The 25,190-nt window shown below is 44.3% G+C and overlaps 1 protein-coding gene across 5 annotated transcripts in view; it reads left to right on the forward strand.

Annotated features, from left to right (window-relative positions):
- Nucleotides 1-25,190, forward strand: part of ME1 (malic enzyme 1) — an 869,023-nt gene that overhangs the window by 766,064 nt on the left and 77,769 nt on the right. For all 5 annotated transcript variants that reach the window (XM_029595519.1, XM_029595520.1, XM_029595518.1 and 2 more), the window contains one exon: nt 23,373-23,486. In XM_029595519.1, coding sequence (XP_029451379.1) covers nt 23,373-23,486 — 114 coding nt within the window. The remainder of the gene's footprint in view (nt 1-23,372; nt 23,487-25,190) is intronic.

Raw genomic sequence — 25,190 nt, forward strand, 5'->3', positions numbered from 1 at the left:
ACACTGCCGCTTTTGCTCTTTGCAACCATACTTGCACACACTTCACCCATTATAGCCATGCAAACCTAACAGTCATTATGAGACAACATTCATGGCCAAAACCAAAGAGGCATATACATAACATAACATGCATAGTAACTTAGTAATAATGGCAGAAAAAGACCAAATGGTCCATCCTGTCTGCCCAGAAAGCTTCTTATGGTAGTAAGTGCCGCAACATGCAGGTTACCCCCAAGCCTTATATTAAGGGCAGTAATATTTTCAGTCAAAACCAAGCAACTGTCAAACCCATAACAACATTACTGCTAGCAACATTTTTATGGTGAGAGCAGCATTTTTGATAATTCAGACAATGCTGCTAGAATATGTTTTGCTTTTGGACATGGCCTTAGAAGCAGTCCTGCACTTCTTCTTTATCTAGGCAGGCCAGTTCACATAACTGGGTTATGCACTCCTACCAGCAGATAGAGATGGAAAGAACTGGCTCGCTGATGTCACCCTCATATAGTACTGCAATGACATCAGCTTGCCAGTATTTTACGTCTCCAGCAGATGACGAACATGCATGTTCACTTGTAAATCTAGGCCTATCAGGAGATAGGACAGGTTGGCTGATGGGTCCCTGAGATGTTAGCTAGCTCCCTCCCTCGTGCACTTCTAGTGCTTCTTGAGTGCCACTTCTAAAACTCTGGGACTGCTTGGCTGTGAAGGCTGTTAGCCCTCTCCCTCTGCAGTCAAGAGCCTTGTTCCCAGCTGAGCTCAGTTTTGCTTACCCTGCCTTGCATAGGTTCCCTTCCTGCAAGCAATATTTTTTTCTCCCTCTCCCCTGGGCAGTGCTGGGTGGCTGATTCAGGACAAGTCAAAAGGCAAAGAGCTGGCAAAAAAGAAAAAAAATATAACTGCTCTTATCGGCAGAAGCTCAGTGGGGAGTTTAGAGCTTAGGAGAGGCAACTTCCATGGCCATTGGCATCGGCACATCTCATCGAGCAGAGGCTGTGTGTGTGTTTTTGCTGAACTGGCAGAGTGTGCATCTCATGGGACAGACCTGCTGCTACCGTGAGACAGTAGGGAAATCAGCTGTATTTTAAGACTCTGTGAGTTAGCTCAAATGGCATCAGGCAGTAAGCACGCAAAGAGGCCTTCTATTTGCATAGCCCACCTTGTGCAGGCGGTGCAACTGACTCTTCCCCTCAGCTTATGCCACAGATACTGCGAGGCTCATAAGGAACTGCCTTCCGATGCTGTTGTTCCCACAGGGACATCTTACTCAGTGATGGAGGAGGTCACTTGCAGGGGGAGGAAGCTATTATTAACCTCTCCTGGTTAGAGAGGAGCTCCCCTCTCTTCTCTACTGTCTATCCCCAGAGGGGCTGCAGGCAGGATTTTGGACGTCAACTTGTCTGCTCCCACAGTGCCAGGAATGGATCTGGCTTCTTTTTCATGGGTGGAAAATTTTATTTTTCTAGAGGTCAAGAAGCACCTTGTACGGGTTCAAAAACAAAACCCCAGCCAAGGCTGCCACGCCATTCCATAGGGACAGAAAACATTTGAACCCTTCCTCTCCCCCTCAAGGCATATCAAGTGGTGGTGGGGAGGGGGGGGGGCGAAAATCAGGTGGAAGACCATGTTGTCTCTGAGGACTCCTGGGATAAATCTGATTCATCCCCAGGGGATGTAGGAAAGGTGACCATGGAGAAGTGTGAAATCCCAACGTGGAACCACCCAGATCTATGCTGTGTCTCTTCAGTTGTGAAGAGTTGCTTGGCTTGGAGGCAGTCAAGCAGATTCTGCAAAGTTGCAGAAGAAAGATCCTAATATGGTCAGTTGGTGGAAAGCATCCTGTTTCTTTCCCCTTCATGCAGTTGTTCAGAACTGATTGATTTGGAGTGAAGCGCTCCAGAGGCTAACTTTAAGGGAGGTATGTCCTTTGAGGAATCTACCCCATGGATCCTAATGCAAGGGAACAGTTACTGTTAGCAATCGCGGCTTGCAGGAAGGGCCCATGACCCACTGTACTCACCCCCTGCCAAAAGCCCCGACTGAAACACTGTAGGAATGCCTCTGAGCCCAGCAACTCAAGCTGTCATGCCACTGCAAACCTGACTTCTTCTAGGACACGTGCAGAGCCTGCTCTTAAAGGGCCCATGGCAGTAATATCCCCACTGTGCCCTCTGATGATATTGACTAGCCCTCCCTACTTAAGGGCTCCGCAGATAACTCACCATTGACTCAGCAGCGGGTCTCCTGCCTTGCAATACATGTTGCCAGTGTTCACAAGTTCCTCTGTCTTCAGCATCATCCTCTCCTGCCTTGCCTTGTGTTCATCAGCCTTGCCTGCCTCGTCCAGCCATCCTTGTCTTCTCCAGCCCACCTCATACAGCCTTCCTTGTCTATCTCTCTCAGTGTATGTCCATCCACCCTTGGCCGACTTCCATATTCTGACCTTTTGCCTGGTCCTGACCACATTTTGCCAGTCACCTGGACCTGGCCTCTTGCCCGGACCTGGCCACTCTTGCATTGCTGCCTGCCTTGACCTTAGCCTGCCTCCATTTCCGTCTGTCTGCTGCCAGCCCTGACCTCTGTGTTACTTTGGACTCTCTATCTATCCACCACCCTGGGGATCCGTCTATGACCTGCTGGCTGCCAGAACCCAAAGGCTCAACCTTCAGGGGAGGTGGCTTGAATAGTTGAAGCTCCAATCTGTCCTCCTACTGGACATGTTCACCAGATGCTGGCATAGGCCTTGTAGGTTCACCTACTAGGCTGTGTAAACAACACCGTAACACCAAGTGCTCACACTCATGCCACCCTTTACAGAATGCTGAGACCATGAGCTCAGTGGACTCATCTCAAGCCCCCGCCATCTCTGGACTGGCACTCCAGTTAAAGCAGCAGCAAGATCAGCTATAGGATCTGATGAAGTTCATGCAAGGCCCTGATTTTTGGTCCGAGGCTTCCAAGATCATGGCACCTGTTCCAGCAACACCTGTCAGGTCCACTTCCACCATGCTCCATTTGCCTTCCCCAACCCGGTATGGGGGGTTTCCCAGGAAGTGTTGAAGCTTCCTAAATCTATGCAGGATGCAAATTCGTTACAAATGCCTCTCTTCATCTCAAACTGGGTGAAAATCAATGTTGAAAGCATGATAACCTGCTAATGGGGAACTTGGGCAATTTCCTCAATAGATCCAGCTGATATTTGACAAACCTGGATGGATCTCCTCCATGGCCACTGAACTACTACAAATTCGGCAAGGCTCCAGGACTGTAGGAGAAAATGCAGTTCACTTTCGCATGCTCGTAACTGAGCTCCAATGGGGCAACAACAGCCTGACTGCCAGCTTTTATCAAAGGTTATCAGAGAGAATTAAAGATGAGCTAGCCAGCTGTGATCTACTAGACACACTGGAGGGCCTGATCATCTTGGCCATACGCCTTGATCTCAGTTTCCAGGAGTGAGCCCATGAGAGAGGTGCCACTCAATGTCCGATCCGTTTGGCTGTCAGCTTCCAGTGCCTTGTGGTTACCATGCTGGTTTATGAACCCAGTACTCTTTCTGAGGAGCCCATTCAAGTGGATGAAGCAGAGGAAAACCAGCAGAGGCTACACCTCAACTTTTGTTTATATTGTGCAGCATTAGGGCACCTTGCAAATCGTTGCCCGGCTAAGCTGGGAACTCCAGGACCTTAGTATGGTGAGAGAGGCCACCCTAAGTCAACTCTGTACCGCTCTACAAATTGTAGTACCAGTACACCTCTCAGTCAAGGACACCCATGTTGATACGGAAGCTTTCCTGGATACCGGTGTTTGAGGCAGCTTCATTTATGAGTCATTGGTACACCAGTATGGTATTCCAACTGTCCCATTGGACGCCACTTTCACCATCTTGTCTGTTCATGGAAAACCCCTACCAAGGCAGATCACAAAGGCTACTGTTCCGCTCATTATGCAGGCTGGCCTCCTGCACCAAGAGTACATTAGCTTGTATGTGCTTCCCAAGGTAGTCACTGAGGTCATCCTGAGCCTACCCTGGTTCATGTTGCACTAACCGCACAACAACTGAGGCACTCTACAGCTCACCAGATGGAGTCCTCACTGCCATGAACAATGTCTCATCAAGGTCCCGCCTGTCTTGCACCTCGCCCGGACAGTCACCAATGAGTCAGCTGGCTTGCCACTGTAGTACGTAGAAAATGCCGATGTCTTTAGTAAACAACAGGCAGAGGTCCTGCCTCCACACTGCCCCTATGACAATACTATTGACTTACTACTAGGGAAGGTACCACCAGGAGTAGAATCTACCCCATCTCTGTACCAGAAACTGAAGCTGTGTCCAAGTATATCAAAGAAAATCTGGACCAAGTATTCATTCACTCCTCTTCTTTCCCTGCTGGGGCTATCTTCTTTATCTTGGAAAAGGAGAGCGGGTCATAGCGCCCCGCATTGACTATTGTGGACTTATTATTACCAAGAAGAATCGCTACCCTCTTCCCTTGTTCTCCAAGCTCTTTGACTGCCTATAAAGTGCACAAATATTCACCAAGCTGGACCTCCAGAGACCTGTGGTCACTTGGGCGATAGTGGCTTGGAAACAGCCAGAAAGAATAAGGAGGCAAACGCTGGCTGTTTTCTTGTTGTGCAGTTTATTTACAGTGAAAATTGAAGAGTTAAGCAAAATCAACAAATAATAAAGCTCAACTTCAGGTAACACATAATCCTCAAACATAGCAGGTTTTCTCATACAATGGCTTCCTGCCTGCTCCCTGGAGCCTGTCCAAACCCTCCTGGCCCTTTCTTAAACTCTGATGAAGGGCTCCTCCCTTCATCCAGGATTCCCTGTGGGATCTGTTTTGAGGAGGACTGGGTGAGACAGCTGTGCCAAGTCCTTTAATGTAGTCTGAGGGAGTTTTCTGTATACTCCCTCACAGGGGCATACAACCTGATCAGATTCCGAGAGGGCAATGAATGAAAGACCACATTTGACACCCATGACGGACACTATGAATACCTAGTCATGCTCTTCAGATGTACAATGCCCCTGAAGTCTTCCAATTTATAATAAATGAGATCTTCTGGGATCATCTCTATTCCCATGTGGTAGTTTACTTGAATGATATCCTAGTCTTCTCAAAGTCTTTGTCAGAGCATTGACACCATGTGAAACATGTTCTCCAGAGTACTTGCGAGCACCACCTCTAGACTGTTAGTGAAGTGTACTTTCAACAGGAAGAACTTCCCTTCTCGGGATATATTATCTCTCGCCATGACCTCCATATGGACCCCAATAAAATAAAAGCCTTACTGGAATGGCCCTAACCTGTGGGCCTTAAGGCTCTGCAGTGCTTCCTGAGGTTCACAAATTCCTATCGGCAATTTATCCATGATTACGTCTCCTTGGCGACCCCACGCACAGCCCTAACTAAAAAGGGCTAAGACTCCAAGAACTGGACCATGAATGCTATCCAAGCCTTCGAACATCTCAAAGAGGCGTTCACTCTTTATCCATGCTTACACCACCCAGATCCGTCTAAGCTAATCATATTGGAGGTAGATGCATCCATCCTCGGTGTAGGTGTTGTCCTCCTGCAGCATAACCATAATGGTACTCTCGGACTTGCTCCTAATTTCAAAGCAATTCTCTCCGTCAGAGAAATATTACACCATTGGAGATCGTGAGTTACTAGCAGTCAAGCTAGCCTTGGAAGAATGGCGTCATCTGCCGGAAGGAGCCAAGCACACAGTAACATCTATATGGATCACAAAAACCTTGAACATTTAATGCAAGCTCAGAGATTAAACCCCAGGCAAGCCCGCTTGTCATTGGTTTTTTTTTAATCTGTTTATCTTTGAGTTGCGGTACTGTCCTCCTGAGAAGAACCATTGAGCCAATGCTGTCTTACATTCTTTTGATACTGAGAGAACCCTGGAAGCTCCACAACACATCATCAACCCTGCTAAGATTGTGGTTGCAGCTACATTCACAGTTTCTCCAGGGAAGACTGTGGTATCCTGGCACCAACGAAAGAAAATTTCTTACTGTTCAATATATTTATAAATGATCTGGAAAGAAATGATCTGGAAAGAAATACGACGAGTGAGATAATCAAATTTGCAGATGACACAAAATTGTTCAGAGTAGTTAAATCACAAGCAGATTGTGATAAATTGCAGGAAGACCTTGTGAGACTGGAAAATTGGGCATCCAAATGGCAGATGAAATTTAATGTGGATAAGTGCAAGGTGATGCATATAGGGAAAAATAACCCATGCTATAATTACATGATGTTGGGTTCCATATTAGGTGCTACAACCCAAGAAAGAGATCTAGGTGTCATAGTGGATAACACATTGAAATCGTCGGTTCAGTGTGCTGCGGCAGTCAAAAAAGCAAACAGAATGTTGGGCATTATTAGAAAAGGAATGATGAATAAAACGGAAAATGTCATAATGCCTCTGTATCGCTCCATGGTGAGACCGCACCTTGAATACTGTGTACAATTCTGGTCGCCGCATCTCAAAAAAGATATAATTGCGATGGAGAAGGTACAGAGAAGGGCTACCAAAATGATAAGGGGAATGGAACAACTCCCCTATGAGGAAAGACTAAAGAGGTTAGGACTTTTCAGCTTGGAGAAGAGACGACTGAGGGGGGATATGATAGAGGTGTTTAAAATCATGAGAGGTCTAGAACGGGTAGATGTGAATCGGTTATTTACTCTTTCGGATAGTAGAAAGACTAGGGGACACTCCATGAAGTTAGCATGGGGCACATTTAAAACTAATCGGAGAAAGTTCTTTTTTACTCAACGCACAATTAAACTCTGGAATTTGTTGCCAGAGAATGTGGTTCGTGCAGTTAGTATAGCTGTGTTTAAAAAAGGATTGGATAAGTTCTTGGAGGAGAAGTCCATTACCTGCTATTAAGTTCACTTAGAGAATAGCCACTGCCATTAGCAATGGTTACATGGAATAGACTTAGTTTTTGGGTACTTGCCAGGTTCTTATGGCCTGGATTGGCCACTGTTGGAAACAGGATGCTGGGCTTGATGGACCCTTGGTCTGACCCAGTATGGCATTTTCTTATGTTCTTATGTTCTTAAAATTCTTCAATGGGCTCATTACTCCTGCCTATCTGGTCATCCTGGTATCACCCGGACTTTGAAATTAATTGTGTGATAATACTGGTGGCCTCAGATGAAGACTGACATTAAGCGTTATGTAGAATCCTGACCTTCGTGAGCCATGAATAAGTGTGTAAGAATGGCCTTGAGGGTTGTTACAAGGAACTCTGCTCCCATATGGCCATTAACGTCATCACTGACCTTCCTCTCTCTGGTGGCAATACCATCATATGGGTGGAAGTAGATAGATTTTCGAAGATGGCGCATTTCACACCCCTTCCAGGCCTCTCATCCGCGCCTGAATTGGCCAAACCTTTTGTTCAAAATATCTTCCGTCTGCAAGGGCTCCCTCTTCACATCCTCTCAAACCGAGGGGTCCAGTTCACAGCCTGTTACTGGAAGGGCTTATGCAGAAAGTGTGGAATTACGTTGGATTTCACCTCAGCTTATCACCTCCAGAGCAATGGATAAACAGAGAGGGAACATCAAAGTCTGAAGGCCTTTCTGCATGCCTACGTGAACCAATGACAAGATAATTGGGCCTCACTCCTTCCATGGGCTGAATTTGTGTTACAGTTCCACAGGGTCATTACCCTTCTACATCGTATTCAGATGCCGTTCCCATCTCTGAGATTTGCCCAACAGCTAACCTGATTGAACAGGAACTTCCAGAACTGTGACAAAGGACACATCACCTTCTAGACCAAGCAGCAGAACATTCTAAACAAAAACAAGCCGATAAGGAATATTGCCCAGCACCTCAACTCCACCCAGGGAATTCTAGTTTGACTCAGCACCAAGAACTTAAGACTGAAGATGCAAAATCTGAAGTTCGTCCCATGATTCATGGGACCTTTTCCCATCGAGCAACAATTGGGTCTTGTGGCTTATAAACTCAAATTGCCTGCAACCTTATGGATCCATGATGTGTTCCATGTTTCTCTATTAAAACCTGCGATTCTCTCCTGGCTGGGCAGATCATCCCTTTAGACCGCTGAAGTTTCCACAGAAGAAGATACACAGTTCAAGGTCCAGGAGATTTTAGATTTCCGAAGGATTCAAAACCAGTTACAGTACCTTATCTCCTGGAAGAACTATGGACCCAAGGAAAATTCATGGGAATCAGCCTTCAACCTATAAACCCCTCAACTTGTATCAGAATTACACAGATTTCCTGGGAAACCCAGGCTTAGAAGACTAGGGAGGGGGCTTTGGAGAGAGGGTAGTGTTAGCAGTTGCAAATCGAGAGAATGCCCTGTGACTGCTGGAAGGCCCAGACTACTGCACAACAGGAATGCCACCAAGCCTAGCTCCTCAAGCCATCGTTCCACTGCTGACCCAGCTCCTCCTAGGGCACGTGTGCAGTGCCTGCTCTTAAAGGGCACACAGCAGGAAAATTCCCATGGCGCCCCATGATGACATTGAGCAGCCCTTCCTACCTAAGGGCTCTGTATACAGCTCACCATCCCCTCAACAAAGGGTCTCCTGCTTGCAGTACATGTTGCCAGTGTTCCCAAGCTCCTGTATCTTCAGCATTGTTTTTTCCTGCCTTGTCTTCAGTTCATCAGCCTTGCCTTGTCTTGTCTAGCCTTGCCTGCCTCATCCATACTTTCTTGTCTTCTCCAGCCCACCTCATCCAGGCTTCCTTGTCCATCTCGTCCAGTGTCTTCGGTGTATCTCCATCCACCTTGGACGGCTTCCAGATTCTGACCTCTTGCCCGGATTTGACTACTCTTGTATGCAGCCTGCTCTTATGTTAACCTGCCTCTATTTTCGTCTGTCTGCTGTCACCCCTGACCCTGGTGTATCTTTGGATTCTCTCTCTGTCCACTGCCCTAGGAACCTGCCTAAGAACTACCGTCACCAGAACCCAAAGGCTAAACCTGAGGGGGAGGTAGCTGGTATAGATGAAGTTCTGTTCCACTATTAGGTGTGTTCATTAGCTGCCAGTGTAGGCCTCTTAGGTTCGCCTACAAGGCTGCATCAACTACGCTGCAGCACTGAGGGCTCCCACCCAAGCCACTCTTTACAGTTGCATTTCGCAATTGTGCACGCCTTAGTGTGTGCCGTGTCTAAGATGTCAACCATCCCAGTGGAAGTTGGAGCTGCTCTGAAGGATGCTCAGGATGGGAAGATTGAAGCTATATTGAAGCGAGGCTACGGCCTTTAAATTTGCAGGTCTCCGCATATTCTATTCTATTCTATTAAGTTCAGTTCTATTCTATTCTATTCTATTCTATTAAGTTAGCCAGCTTGCACTTAATCCAGGAGGCCGGAAGAAAATGAGCCTTACTTAGAGCCAGGAGCTTCCTTTTTTGACAGATGCAGGCTAAGATTGGATGCACACTGCAGCTCAAGGACTACTTCTGTGATAGTGGCTAGATGCCTTCTTTGGTTGAATTACTGGTTGGATGATACTGTTCTATGTCAAATTGACAAAATTACCCTACAAGAGCCGCTTTTGGTCTGGGACAAGTTACAGAAAGATGATGATTGGTCGGGGAGAATATAAAATTCTGCATTTACTGGAGGATAATTTGTCAACCTCATGCTCACCACTCGGAGCCATTTTCGTGATTCTTAATAGCTTCACTTTTCTAGAGGTTCAGAAACTCTAAATCTTGTCCCTTCGTGAGATCTCAGTCTTTTCAACCAAAGAAGACTGGTAAGGTTGGAAACTCTGCCGCCGAGACTTCCCATTCCTCATAATGAGGCTTTGGGTGTCTACCCTCTGATTCCAGAGTTAGGCGGACATTATCTCAATTTTATCAAAGATGGACCCATAAGACTTCAGACCAGTGGGTCCTAGATGTGGTGAGAAAAGTCTATGCCCTGGAGTTTCTCAGATCCCCCTACAGATGCTTTTATGGTTTCCCCATGCAATTCTGTAAACAAAAAACAAAAAAAAAAAAAGAGCGGCAGTGCAGCCACCTTACACAATTGATTGAACTGAAGGTCGTAATTCCGTCCTCCCAGGAACAGGAAGGTACAGGTCACTATTCCATTTATTTTGTGGTTTCACAAAAAAAAAGGGTTCCTTTCATTCCATTTTGGACCTGAAGGAAAGAGTCAAGATTGTTTTTTACTTGTGACCCACTTCAGACTGGAAACCCTGCAGTCCATGCTTATGGCACTTCATCTATTTATTTATTTATTTATTTATTATTCGCTTACAAATACCTAAGTGATTTACAACTGATATACATAACTAAAGGAAAGAATTTCAGACAAAATAACCTAAGGCAAATAAATCTTCATATGAATCTCTGCTAAAGTACTTTATTCAAAGGCTTGTTTGAAACATTGATTTAAAAGCCTTTGAATTCTCTGTCAATCGCAGTACCTCTGGAAGCAAGTTCCAAATGCTGGGGGCTGCCACCGAAAAGACTGTCTTTCTGGTTTCAGTTTGCCAAGCCTGTCTTACTGAAAGGTTTTCAAGGAGATCTTCAGTAAAAAGTGGAGTTTCTCGTATTCCTCAATCTGATGGAGGCCTACCAGCATAGCCCCCATCAGGGAAGATCACCAGCGATTCTTGCATTTCATATTGCTAGGTTGCCATTACCAGTTTCAGGCCTTGCCATTCAAATTACTATGGCCCCAAGAACTTTCTCCAAGATAATGGTAGTGGTAGCTGCTGCCCTGTGCAAGGAAGGCATCTTGGCCAATCCATATCTGGATGATTGGTTAATCAGAGCCTAGTTGGTGGAGGTGAGCCAATCTTGTACCACAGAGTAGTCCAGCTGTTACAGGAGCTAGGTTGGATAGTGAATCTAGCCAAGAGAAATTACAACCAGCATAGACTCTGTAGTATCTAGGAGTCTACTTCGATATGGCACATGGCAAGTTATTTCTTCCAGAGTAATGTTTCAGGAGCTTTGGGGATAAATATGAGCCCTGAAGGCATCAGTACATCCAACAGTATGGGGTTATCTCCAAACATTGGGATCAATAGTGGTAATGTTGGAAGTGGTTCCATGGGCAAGTGTGCATATGCGTTCACTTCAGAGGACATTGCTGTCTTATTGGAATCTGCAGTCTCAAGAGTATATGGTATGGCTGTCTTGTCCATCAGAGGTGAAGCAGAAGTTGCTATGGGGTATGCACAGGGATCATCTCTCTAAGGGGGTGGACTTAGGGTTGCCTGACTTGATTGTGGTTATTACAGATGCGTGTCTTCAGGGCTGGGGAGATCACTGCCAGGAACTTGAAGCACAGGGGCAGTGGTCTCCTGAGGAGATGGGGTGATCCATCAATCAGCTAGAGCTCGTGCGATTAAGTTGATAGCACTACATCAATCTTCAAGTGGGCACCCAAAGTCCACAGATTGTTTTGAAAATGGATAAGCTGCTGGCATGGATTATCTCAGCCATCATGCCTTAGATCCAGGAGAATGGACACTGGCGCACGAGGCCTTTCAACTCATTGTCTCTCGTGGGGTCTGATGTCCTTATATCAGATGGCGAGCCCTGTCAATGCAAAGTTTCCCAATCACTTGGGCTTGATATCTTTGTTCAAGCATGACTGCAGGACAAGTTGCTTTATGAGTTTCTCCTATGGCCAATGATCAGCAGGTTGCTGCAGAGGATTGCACGGCATCCCTGCTTAGTTCTTCTAGTGGCCCTCCACTGGCCAAGAAAACATGATGTGTGTACCTTCAGCATCTGAGGGTAGGCAGGACATTCCAATTGCCTATACTCATCAGAGGCCAATCCTATACAAAAATCCAATCAATTTTCTTTTATGGTTTGGTCATTGAGAGAGCTAGGCTGTTGAAGCACTGTTCTACCTTGGCAGTGGTAAGTCCATTGTTGCGAACTTGAAAATTTTTCCACATTTTTAGCTTGGAAAGGAAGTGTCACTCTCCAGGGCAGTGATGCCCTTAATCTTGGACTTCCAGCTGTACGGCTTGGTTGAGGGCCTAGTTGGCCCTCAATATGGTGACTGAGCAGGTCACAGATTTGGATTACATAGAGGAAAAGTTCAAGATAGACCACCGTCTTCTCCCAGATATCACTAGAATTTAAAGGGATTTAAACATATCCGACCTTCATTGCATATACCTATGCCACTCTGAGATCTGAATCAGGTTTGACCATTTGGCGGGTCCCACCATCCACCCTCTTCGGCAGCTTCCTTGCACTTGTGAACCTTGAAGACAGTGTTCCTGGCAGCAATATGTTCAGCAAGTTGCAGGCTCTTTCTTGTCGAGAGCCTTTCTTGATGATTAGCCCAGATAGAGTACAGATTAGAATGGTACTTTCTTGCTGAAAATTATATTGGATTTTCATCTGAACCAGTCCATTTCTCTACCATCATTAGACAGGTCTTGGGATGCGCAAGACTTTCATTATTTGTGATCCTTGGATATCAGGTGGCATCTGTTGTGGTATCTTAAAGTTACCAACCCGTTGCAGAAATCTAATCTCTCTTCGCTCTTCATGGGGAAGTTGAGAAAGGAGAAGCAGCTTAGCAAGCCACAGTGGCCCATTAAATTGAGGAAGTTATAACTGTGGCTTATGTGGTGGCAGAGAGGCCTTTACCCAGGCAAATTAGGGCTCATTCTACTAGAGCATAGGTGTGTCCTGGGCGGGTTGGCAGCTACTATCTCCATTGGAGATTTGTAGAACAGAGATTGTGGTCTTTCTTCTATACTTTCTTCAAGCATTATTGTTTGGATATCCGAGCACAGGAGGACATGTCCTTTGCAAGGACAGTCTGGAGGGGAACACAGGCAGCATCCCACCTCTCTAGGGAGTAGCTTTGGTACATCCCACTTGTGTGGATTGTCCTGTCTGGATGAAGAGGAAGGTGAAATTACTTCCTACCTGATAATTTCCTTTCTCCTAGGACAGGCAGGCCAGTCCACACACCTTCCCTGGGCTGCCTGTGTTGCAATATTGCTTGGTCTATTTGCAGGGACATTATCAACAAGAGAAAATCGGAAGCTGATCAGAAATGACCGGGTCAAGGTGGATCCTGGTAAATAATGGTCTTCATTTTTTTCTACTATTGTTCTTGCATTTTCTTACTGATCCCAGTGCTTCTTGGTGTCCTGGAAGTAAAAAAAAAAATTTAATAAACTGAGGAGTTTGGGGTTCAAAAGATGTTATGGTTAAAATGTTATTCAGTTGTCCACAGTTGGCTTTTCCAGGAATACTGGCAGGCTGATGTCAGTGTAGTACTACAGAGTGACCCATGGAAAAGTAGCCTGCCTCCAATGCACTGGTATTGGAGGCGGGCTACTTTTCCATGGGCCACCTTGTATATGAGGGTGACATTAGTGAGTCAGTTGTCTCCATCTCTATCTGCTGGTAGGAATGCATAACCCATTTTTGTGGACTGGCCTGCCTGTCCTAGAGAAAAGGAAATTATCAGGTAAGAAGTAGTTTCATCTTTTTCCTTAATGTCTGCATATCAGTACCCCGACCATAAAAATCAGAGCCAGTGTTGGCTGCTGTTTGAATCCAGTTCCCCTTTTTTCCCCCTGCTGAAGCAGAGAGCAGTGTTCCAGTTGCATCAAAAGCATGAAAGCTAATTGTTTAAGGGTAGTAATCCCCATGCCTTCTGTTAAGCGTAGTAATGGCCACCCATGCAGCCTTTTCTTCATTTCCATCCTCTAGCCTTTAGGGGTCCACAGTGTTTATCTGATGCCTTTTTTAATTTGTTTACTGTTTTCATTCTCACCACCTATTCCGGAAGGGCATTCCAGGCATCTGCCACCCTTTCCGTGAAGAAATATTTCCTGATGTTAGTTCTAGTCTCTCCTGGAGTTTCATTTCATGACTCCTAGTTCTAATTCGCTTTCCAACAGGTTTGAATTTTGTGCATCATTAAATCCTTTCAGATATCTGAAGGTCTATGTCATATCTCTCCCTGCACCTCCTCTCTTCCAGTATAATCATATTGTGACCAGGTGGGGAGCCTCAGAGCATTCAGGAACACTGGGTTGAAGTTTACGACTCTCCTTGGGTGCAGGCTAACCTGTAACAAGGTAAACTCTAACAAACCAGAGGAATTACAGGGTCAGTGTGGCATAGACTAACTTCCCTAAAATGAAAGGCATATCAAGCGGGGTTGTCTAGTATTTGTAGCGTCTCCTTTTAGGATGCGAGCTGAACCTCCACCCTCTTATCCCATAACAAAATTCCAATATTCTTAAACCACTGCTTTAAATTAACATGATCCTATGGCACCAATTTCCCAGGCATTAGTCAGGATAACAGTCTCTTAATACTTGCTGTGATTGCTGGCTAGTTTCAGTGGCTGGGATTGGCGACTTTTATCCATGCACAAATAATTGGTCATTTAACCTGCTGACCAGTTTGCCAGCCCTTAATTTCATAAGAACATAAGACTTTCCATACTGAGTCAGACCAGAAATCCATCAAGCCCAGTATCCTGATTCCAACTGTGGCCAATCCAGGTCACAAATACCTGGCAGGATCCTAAGGGATAGATATATTCCATGCTGCTTATCCCAGGGATAAGCAGTGGATTTCTGCAATTCCACTTTAATAATGGTTTATTAACTTTTCCTCCAGGAACTTGTCCAAACCTTTTCAGAAAAGCTCAGACACCACAGATACTCTTTCGGCTGTTTTATTTTCAAGCTTCACATGTGCACTTTCATTGAGAGCGTACGACAACTTTAAGCTTCAGGAAACAAAGCAATTCTTTGGTAAACAATTATAGTCCACACTCTAGGATTTCAACAACAAAAAAATCAAATAAAAAAAAAAATTACTGTTTCTCAGATTAGTTAGGTTACAGCCAGATACAACCTCATTATTCAAGCATTGCTCCCAGGTAACTTCCATTTATTAAAATATATCTCCTACTTAAGAGCTCCTCTTCTGTATAACTCCCTCTTCACTGCTTACCTGGGTCCAGGACCAACCTGGTGAGAACCTCCCTAGGGCAGATTCTGTGAGTCCTAACGTTCTTGGTGCCTAGTTCCTCCATCTGGGGAAGAAGGTATTAGTGGGTGGGATTTCCCTCCCTTCACCCAAGGAAAACAAACGGGACTGTGAACAAGGCTGGCAGTATGTACAAATATAGACAAGTTTATTACACTATATGTTTATATACATTTCTACATGACTATGTACATTGCTAACAGGATATCAAATAGCACACTTATCTATTTGTGGTTATTAGTCTCATACCATGCAACTATATACATTTCTACAAGAGAGCAAGAACATTTAATATTTGGCTATTTGGGGTTGTTGGTCCTCACTGTATAACCACCATATAGAATAGGAGGTACCTCTTGTGTTCTCATTCAGTTTTATTCCAAGTCTCACTCATGTGAAAAGATACAACTGGGCCGTTGGGCATTTCTGGTCAGGGGGGAAAGGGTCTGTTGTGTCTCAACTGCTGCCCTCTACTTCACTTAGGCTCTGCTGACAGGTCTGTGCCCTCCTTGGGAGACTCAACTCTGCCTCCCGGTCCACTGCTGGGGTTCACCCCCCCCCCCCTGGGGGACCCTACTCCACCTCATGGTCCTCTGCTGGTGTCAACGCCCTCCTGGGGGACCTGATTCTGTCTTCTGGTTCATTGATGGGGTTGGTGCCCTGTACAAGGGCATTATCACCACCTTTCTTACTGGTTATTCCTCTCTCTTTGCAGCCCCTCAGTCTTCTGGCTTTAGCTATCACCTTGTCACATTGATTCATTGCCTTCAAATTGTGAAACACTATTATCCCAAATTCCCTCTCCCAGTCTGTGCACATTAGTCTTTTATCCTCCCATTACATACAACTCTTTTGGATTACTGCACTCCAGAAGCATGACTGCACTTCTTGGCATTGAATTCCAGCAGCCAAATCTTTGACCACTCTTCAAGTTTTCTTAAATTACTTTTCATTTTCTATACTCCTTCAAACGTGTCCACTCTGTTGCAGATCTGTTTCGATTTCACCTGCTATGCAGCCTCATCATACCCTGATTATGATGCCTCTCTGCCAGTAGAGGTCTCCTCAGAGCTCTGTTCTGTGCTTTCCACATCAGCTCCTCACTACTCAGCCTGTGGTGCAACCACTTTACCACCAGGATTCCTCAGAATGCCAGCCCTCCAGTCTTGCCAAACTCCTCCTCCTTGCCTGCACCACACCCAAGCCTCAGTTCTACATAACCCTCTCTTTCCTTGCTTTGATGCCTTCGCATCGAATCTGTCTTGGCTTTTTGCTCTGGCCCCTCTGGCCTCATGGCTTCCAAGCCTTCTGACCTTTGCCTTGCCTTGCTTTGCCTCGCCTTGCTTTGCCTCGTGGCCTCTGGGCCTTCTGAACTTTGCCTTCCTTGTGGCCTCTGGGCCTTCTGACCCTTGCCTTGTGCCCTTTGGGCTTTCTTGCCTCTTGCCCTGCCTTCTTTCCTATCTAGGCCTTGTCTTGCTATGTGGTCTATCTAGGTCTCTCCATTGTCTTGTCCCTCAGGGCCTTCCCTGCCTAACACAGCCTTTGGGCCTTTATGTTCTATGTTCCATGTTGTCCTTGTCTCGCCCTATCCTGTCCTGTCTTAGTCATGCCTTAGTTCCAGTCCTTGCCTGCACTCAAGCGTCAGTTCCAGTTGTCACCTGCACTCAAGCCTCAGCTCTGGTCCTTGCCTGCACTCAAGCCTCATTTCCGATCCTTGATTGCACTCAAACCTCAGTTCTAGTTCTTGATTTCACTCAAGCCTTAGTTCTAGTCCTTGATTGCACTCGCACTCCAGTCTAGCCTAGTCTGTTCCAGCCCTACACTCCAGTCAAGTCTTGCCTGTTCCAACTCTATACTTCAGTCAAGCCTTGCCTATTCCAACCCTGCACTTCAGTCCAGCGTTCTCTGCTCAGCAGTCCAATCTGCCTCATCCAGTCCTTACCTGCACTCAGTACCAGATCCTGCACTTACCCAGCACTCACCAACATGTACCAGTGCCACTGCCAAGTCCTCCTGACCCCAGATCTCAACCCATGGGGGAGGGAGCTGGCTAGGCAGAAGAACAGCCTAGTCCTGCCCTGCCATCTCGTGGCACTCCCAGGATGGTGTTCCCACAACCCAGACTCCTGGATCCTAAAAAGATCTTAGTATCATCCGCAAATAGATAAACTTTACTTTCTATCCATTCCACAATGTTTCTTACAAAGATATTGAACCAATCCTTGTGGTATTCCACTTAACACCATTCTGTCTTCAGAGTAGGTTCCATTTGCCATTACACACTGTCTCCTGTCGGTCAACCAGTTTATAATCCACTCAACCACCTTGGCACCCACTCCCATGCTTCTCATTTTGTTCACAATCCTCCTATGCGGGACTGTATCAAAAGCTTTGCTGAAATCCAAATAAATCACATGGAGCGCTCTTCCTTGATCCAGTTCTCTAGTCACTCAATCAAATATTTCAGTCAAATTTGTCTGACAGGACCTTCCCCTGGTGAATACATACTGCCTCAGATCCAACAACCCACCATTTTGTAGATAGTTCACTATTCTTTCTTTCAGAAGAGTCTCCATTAATTTTCACACCACTGAAGTGAGGCTAACCGTCCTGCAATTTCTAGTCTCCTCTCTACTACCACTCTTGTGAAGCGGGACCACAACCTCTCTTCTCCAGCTTGTGGCACCACTCCATTTTCCAGGGATCTATTGAACAGGTCGTTTGGCATGCTGGCTAGCACAACTCTGAGCTCACTTAGTACCCTGGGATGTATCTCATCTGGCCCTATGGCCTTGTCCACTTTCAGTTTTCCTAGCTCTTCCCATACATTATCTTCTGTAAACGGAGTTTCCTCTACCCCACCCCCATCTATAGTCTTGTCAACCAGCAACGGTTCTTCTCCAAGGTCTTCTTTAGTGTTTAATATTTCTGCCATTTCTTCATCTCTCTCTAGACATTGGGGTAGATTTTTAAAAAGTATGCCCGCACGTACTTTTGTTCATGCACCAGGCGCAAACAAGAGTACGCCGGATTTTAATAGATACGCACGTAGCCTTTAAAATCCGGGGTCAGCGCGTGCAAGGCTGTGCAAAATCGGCAGCCTGTGTGTGCCGAGCTGCACAGCCTGCCTCCGTTCCCTCCGAGGCCGCTCCGACATCAGAGCGGCCTCGGAGGGAACTTTCCTTCCATCTCCTTCCCCTTCTCCTCCCTTCCCCTACCTAACCCAGCCCTATCTAACCCCCCCCCCCCTACCTTTATTGCAAAAGTTACACCGGGCCGGCTTCCGGCGCACCATGTTCCGGTCTGGGGGCTGGTCCGGAGGCCACGGCCACGCCCCCGGGCCACAACCACGCCCGTGGCCCCGCCCCAGAACCCCCCCCCCCCCCGGATGACGCACCGCCGCAACACGTCCCCCAGGAAAACCCCGAGACATAACGCGCGTCCTGGGCTTGTGCGCGCCGCCGAGCCTATTCAACATAGGCTCGGCGCACACAAGGGGAAATTCGAGCAGGTTTTCGGGGGGTACGCGCGTATCTTACTCGTGTACCCCTTTGAAAATCTGCCCCATTATTCCTTGTCACCTTTCAATTTCACTATACCACTTGGGGCCTGCCTTTTTTCTCTATTAATCTGAAAAATGTTTTGTCACCTTGCTTTACTTCTTTGACAATCCTTTTTTCTGTCTGACCTTTTGCTTTCCTGATTTCTATCTTCTTCTCCCTTAGTTTCACCAGGTATTCCTCCCATGTTTCTCTTTTTGGGATCCTTTAATCTTCTTGGACGTTGTTCTGTTTGTCTTTATTTTTTCAGCCACCTCTTTTGAGAACAAGATCAATTTCTGTTTCATTGTGCTTCTGTTTATTTTCTTAACATAGATTTGTTTCCTTTGTAATAGCTCCTTTTAATTTGGCTCACTGTTGTTCCATCTCACCCATTTTCTCCCAGTCTTCTAATTCTTCCTCCAGGAACATTCCTATTTTGACAAAGTCCATAAATTTGAAATTCAAAACCTGGGTCTTCATGTGACTTCTCAGCATCTTATTTGTGATATAAATCGTACTGTCTGATGATCACTGGTGCTCAGTTGGGTACCTATCCAGATGTTATCCTCCTTTGTGAGTACTAGGTCGAATATCACAGGCTCTCTCATGGGTTCCATTACCATATATTTGAGCAGAGCCCCTTGAAGGGCATCCACTATCTCTCTACTTCGGTAGATTCTGCAGAAGGGATAGTCCGGGCCACATTCAGGAGATTAAAATCTCCAATGAGAACACTTCTCCCTTCATTCCCAGCTTTTGGATTTCTTCAACCAGATCTCTGTCCAGTTGTTCTTTCTGAGTTGGAGGCCTGAAGACCACACCGATGTAAATGGAAACACCATCTTCTTTTTTTAGGAAAGCCCATAATGCTTCTTATTTCTATATTTATTTATTTATTTAAACGATTTCTAGACCACACATTACAGGCAGTTTATAAGTATAACACACATAGAGGAAAAAAAATACAAAATAAGAAATAAACAGCATACATACATAAAAACATAGCTATTCTAGCATTAGTGGCACTATAACCCCAGTATCTTTAAAGGCCAATGTAAAAAGATGAGCTTTTAGGATGATCTTGAATGATTTGATGGTGGGCACTTCTCAAAGTGGATCTGGTAAACTGTTCCAGAGGCATGTCCCTGCAATAGAGAAGGCTCTATTACATCAAGTCTGTCCAGTTTAAGAGCAGGAATTTCCAGTAGGTTTTTATTTGTAGATCTGAATTGCCTAGATGATTTCTAAAGGCGGAGGGTGGATGCTAGCCATGTTGAAGATTGATAATTTATGATAGGGAGATGCAAGAGAAGTAATGGTCCAAACAAGGAATAAAGTTAATCTTTTTCCAAAGTTGTCATTTATTTGATTTTCATTTTTTAAATAAAACGGCTGCTCCAGAACTCAACATATTAGATTACAGTTCTCAGATAGGTCCCCCGACACGGACCCATGTTTCGCTCCAAGCTGCGTCGGGAGGGACTAGAAATAATTTTAAACACTTAATGTTGGTATTTTGTTGAACATAATTTGAGTAAAGGCTCTCCTTTACCTGTCTGAGAACTATAATCTAATATGTTGAGTTCTGGAGCAGCCTCTTATTTAAAAATGAAAATCGAATAAATGACAACTTTGGGAAAAGATTAACTTTATTCCTTGTTTGGACCATTACTTCTCTTGCATCTCTCTCATTTCGTGTGGATAATTTTTGGAGTGCAAATCTCTTCTCCTTATTTTGTGTTGGAAGATTGATAATTTAACAGGTTATATATAAGAGTAAACACTTTGTATTGGACTCTTCATGTAATCAGAAGCCAATGTAAGTTAATAAGTACTGGAGGAATATGATCCCAACATCTGGTTCCTATGAGTATTCTAGCAGCAGTGTTCTAGATGACGTGGAGAGGACATAAAGTAGAAGCTGGTAACCCTAAATATAAGGAGTTACAATAGTCTAAAGAATTTAAGACAAGGTATTGCAAGACTGTGTGAAAATCCTGATAGTGTAACAAGGGTTTTAGGTTTTTCAGTAGATGCATTTTGTAAAAATATGATTTGACTGTTGATATGTGTAACTTCATGGAGAGATTGTAATCCAGAAGAATACCTAAACATGCATCTTTCCAGATATTGAGGGATTGTCCATCATTGAGAATATAAGAAGGTAGTTGAACAGGAGTTACAACAGAGATATTAACATTTCAGTTTTGCATTCAACTGCAAGCAGTGGAGGGATAACCAATCCCAAATCTTTACACCACAACCCTTACATTTCAGTTGCTTGGATATTGTTTTTGATATAAAGAGCTACTTCTCCACCTTTTCCATCCTTTCTGGCTTTCCTTAATAAGTTATAACCCAGGATGGCTGTATCCCATTCATGAGACTCAGTGAACCATGTCCAAGTCTGCTTCCACCATTAGTGTCGACAAGTCTGGTATTTTATTGCCCAGTCTATGAGCATTTGTGTTCATAGCTTTCCAACTTTTTGCATTAGTTTGTTGCTCTTCTTAGTCACCTTTTCAGCTGATTGATCTTATTTTCTCCTTTACTTCCTGTATTTCTTGGAGATGACATGCCGATTTCATTGGCCACCTCCTGCCACCCCTGCTCTCTAGTTTAAATGCCTGATAATAATATATGATATAAATTTCTTGCTTAGCATCCTCTTTCCTGCCAAGGTCAAATGTAGACCATCCTTATCATATAACCTTTTACTGCTGCATACATGGCCCCAACCTCCAATGAATCAAAATCACTTTCTTTATAGCATCTTTTGAAAAAGAAGTTGAAGTTATCTATATGGCAGAGCCTTTCCTTCCCCTTTCCATGAACACGTAATACTTCCAAACAGACAATGGTCTTTGCCATGTGTCTAATCTTCTTCCCTAGATTTTGGAAATCTTTCTGTTCTGCAAGGATACCATTTCTAGCAAGGTCTTTGGTCCCCAGATGGATGTCATTGATAATAGTTTCTCTACTTTCTTCTGTAATTGCATTGACTATCTGGTTGGTATTTCTACTGGCTGAGATCCTGGAAGGCATTTGACTCTTGCATCCCCATCAAAATGATTTCCCAGATTGGTTCCTCTGATGACAGAGTTTCCCAGCAGAAGAAGCTTTCTTTTATGACATTTAATAATGTTTAAGGGTTTCTGGTTAAACTAGGTGACTACATCCCTTTTAGACCACTTCATTTTCTATTGCTGGAGCTTCTTCATTATCCAATGCAGAAGAGGTGTTATGTAAAGGTGTAATGACGGGGAAAGCAGGTGTGTCTTAATCACAGGCCTTATTCTGCCAGAGCCCACTTATTCCATTTATTCCTGGGTTTCTGGATCCTGGATGTTTGACTTCTCTGTGAGAGTGGGGGTGAATATTCAGGATGCTGCATAGTTGGGTATATTGGGTGTCATATAGTCACATGTCTTGTTCTACCAGAGCCTATTGTAACACATTTATTCCTGGGGTTCTGAATCTTCTGTGGGAGCTGGGGGAGATATTCTGGATGTTGCAAGAAAGGGGAAGCTTTTTGAACCTGAACAGTTCCTCTTTCAGATGATTCAGCTGCTTTTTCATTAGATAGCTGAAAGCAAATTAGACAACCCTTAAGTCAACACTTACCCAAATGGTAGGTCTTGGGAAATAAGCACCACAATTGTTACACCGAATAAGTCAATTCTGCTAATGGTGACTAATAGACAAGTTGTTCAATTGGTACTTAAGTCTTATTCACTTAACCTAAGTCCTTGGAAGAACTATTTAAGAAGAAAACATCCTAGGGGTGGACGGATGTGCATGAAGCAGGGTGGCAGAGAAGAAACAACTCTTGTAGATACTAGCCCTTTTTTTAAATTAACAAACACAGACCTAGATTCATCATTTTGCTATAAATTTCACAGGAATAGCGCCTGCGATTAAAAAAAAAGAAAAAAAGGGGGGGGGGGCATGGTTACGATAATTTTTTAGATACCATGCTTCTTTTTTTTATCACGGGCGCTATTCCTGTGAAATTTATAGCAAAATGATGAATCTAGGTCTGAATGATGAATATAGATCTGTCTGTTTTACAAACAAACAAAAAAATTGTTGTACACTAAGAACATAAGAAAATGCCATACTGGGTCAGACCAAGGGTCCATCAAGCCCAGCATCCTGTTTCCAACAGTGGCCAATCCAGGCCATAAGAACCTGGCAAGTACTGAAGGTGATGGCTCAATAATATACGTTTGAAACAGATACCAGTTTAACCATACATTGTGTTATATTGGTTACCAATAAGATTACTGGAATACACATTTTGTGTTGGTGGGTGTTGTTGTGTGATGAATATAGATCTGTCGCATAGGTATAAGAAATTGCCATACTGGGTCAGACCAAGGGTCCATCAAGCCGATGATTAAGAATGACCATTCTTGTAGGGAAAAGTGACACACTAAGTATCCGCTCTGGGGCTATGAAGGTCCCTCAATCAAATGTTTGATATGCCTTTTTGATACTAGTGCTGAATTTATTTACTTGATTGTTTGTGCAAGAGAGTTTTTTTTTTGGGGGGGGGTACTTATTCTTTTGCTCTCATTGTTTTTGAATTCTTGATTGATTGATTGTTCACTCTAACTTTGCCAGCGCAAAGGTTGAAATTGAAAATATTTAATATTTAATCCCAGAATTTGTCAGAAAGTTTTATGCCTAGTACAAGTGACATTATTTAAATAACAAATGAAACAAAATAATTTGAGTACACTCATATTTTACATTTTTATATACTAAATCTCCTTTTATCTCTATCTAAGGCTGCCCTAGGGATCGCAGACCTCATTCTGTTGGCCATGGAGAAGGAAGGCACTCCTAAACAGCAGGCAATCAAAAAGATATGGATGGTTGATTCAAAAGGATTAATAGTTAAGGTAATGTGAGAATAGCATCATAAACAGAGAATGAATGTGGAAGTTCAAGAGGACTGAAAATATTTTGGTTATGTTAATCTGCTCTCTTGTGTATATGCAATGATAATAAATAGTGTTATTCACTCTCCACTGAAAACAGTTGATATGGTGCAGTTGAATGCTACTGAAGGTTGATTGCTTTTACAGTAAGCAAATTTTACTATGCGTGTATCAAATAAATGAAAATGACTAGGGCCAGGTTTGCTTCTATTCTGAAAATTCTTATTAGAAAGTGGAACATTTCTGTCAGTCAATCAATGGCATCAGACAGCAAAACTCTTCTGAATCTTACTACTAATGTGACAGTTGAAAAATAATTTAAAACATTCAGAAGGTTTTTAATTCTATTTGAAATAGTAATAGCCCCCATTTCATTGGACTCTCTGCCTTAACACTAGATAACTTTGCCTTTGGCTGCCTTGCTATAGAATTCACTACCACAGTGACTACCCAGTAGGAATGTGCATTTGTTTGAAACAAATGGGTTATCCAAACTTAAAAATCCCATTTTCATTTCAGTTCAGATTATGTAAAACAAATGTGCCATCCTACAAAACGCCACAAAATATTTGCATGTTTTCATTTTCAGAAATAGTGCATGCTATTAGCAAATAGCTAATAGCGCCATATTTTCCAAGAAAAAGAAAATGGCTTCCACCATTAACTAGGGCCAGGGTCTACCCAGCTGGGCTGAGCCAAGTCCAGCCAGGGCCTCCCTACCTGGCTGGGGCTGAGCTGAGTCCAGCCATGAGCTCTTCAGACTCCCCTTCTTACTTCCCCAAAAATTAGCCTGGGATAAGGAACCACACTGGCTCCACTTTATTTATTTATTTAAAAGGTCTTTTATACTGATATTAGTCGAAACATTATATCGGTTTACATCGAACTGTAGGAAGGAAAATACAAAAAACAGGGGAGTGGGGAAGGGGGTACAATGAACCAAAAGGAGAACAAGGAAAGCGCAGGAACAAATCAACAGGCGAACTTGAGGACTAAAGCAGAGTCAAATTAAAACAAAACATTACAATTCACGCGGGCTGATTAAGGTTTTTGGGGGAAGGCTTGTTTGAAAAGCCAAGTCTTTAGTTGGGATCTGAATTTTATAATACATGGTTCTAGCCTGAGGTGGGTTGGAATAGCGTTCCAATGCATGGGGCCAGCAATGGAGCGCGCCCGATCCCTCGTGGATGTGAGGTGTGCCTTCTTTAAAGAGGGCAGATGGAGGGACCCTTTCTTTGAGGTCCTCGTGGGCCGATTCAGGCATGTGAGCTGGAAAGTGTCAACGAGCCAGTCGGAATTGTGTGAATATATGGCTTTATGGATAATGGTCAGGGTCTTGTAAAGGATATGAGAAGGGATAGGGAGCCAGTGCAGTTCCTTAAGGATCGGGGAGATATGGATGTATTTACGTGCGTTGGAGAGGGTTCTGACTACTACATTCTGCAGCATTTGTAGGGGTTTTATGGAGGAGTAGGGTAGGTCAAGAAAGAGGGCATTACAGTAATCCATCTTGGATGCGAGTGTGGCCTGGACAACAGTGCAGAAATCACTGGCATGAAGTAGAGGTTTCAGATTTTTTAAGACATTTAGTTTGTAGAATCCCTCTTTGAATATAGCATTGATGTGTTTTTTTAGGTTCAGTTGCTGGTCAATCTGAACCCCAAG

This window comes from Rhinatrema bivittatum, chromosome 3 (genome assembly GCF_901001135.1).
Source record: "Rhinatrema bivittatum chromosome 3, aRhiBiv1.1, whole genome shotgun sequence".
NCBI lineage: Eukaryota > Metazoa > Chordata > Amphibia > Gymnophiona > Rhinatrematidae > Rhinatrema > Rhinatrema bivittatum.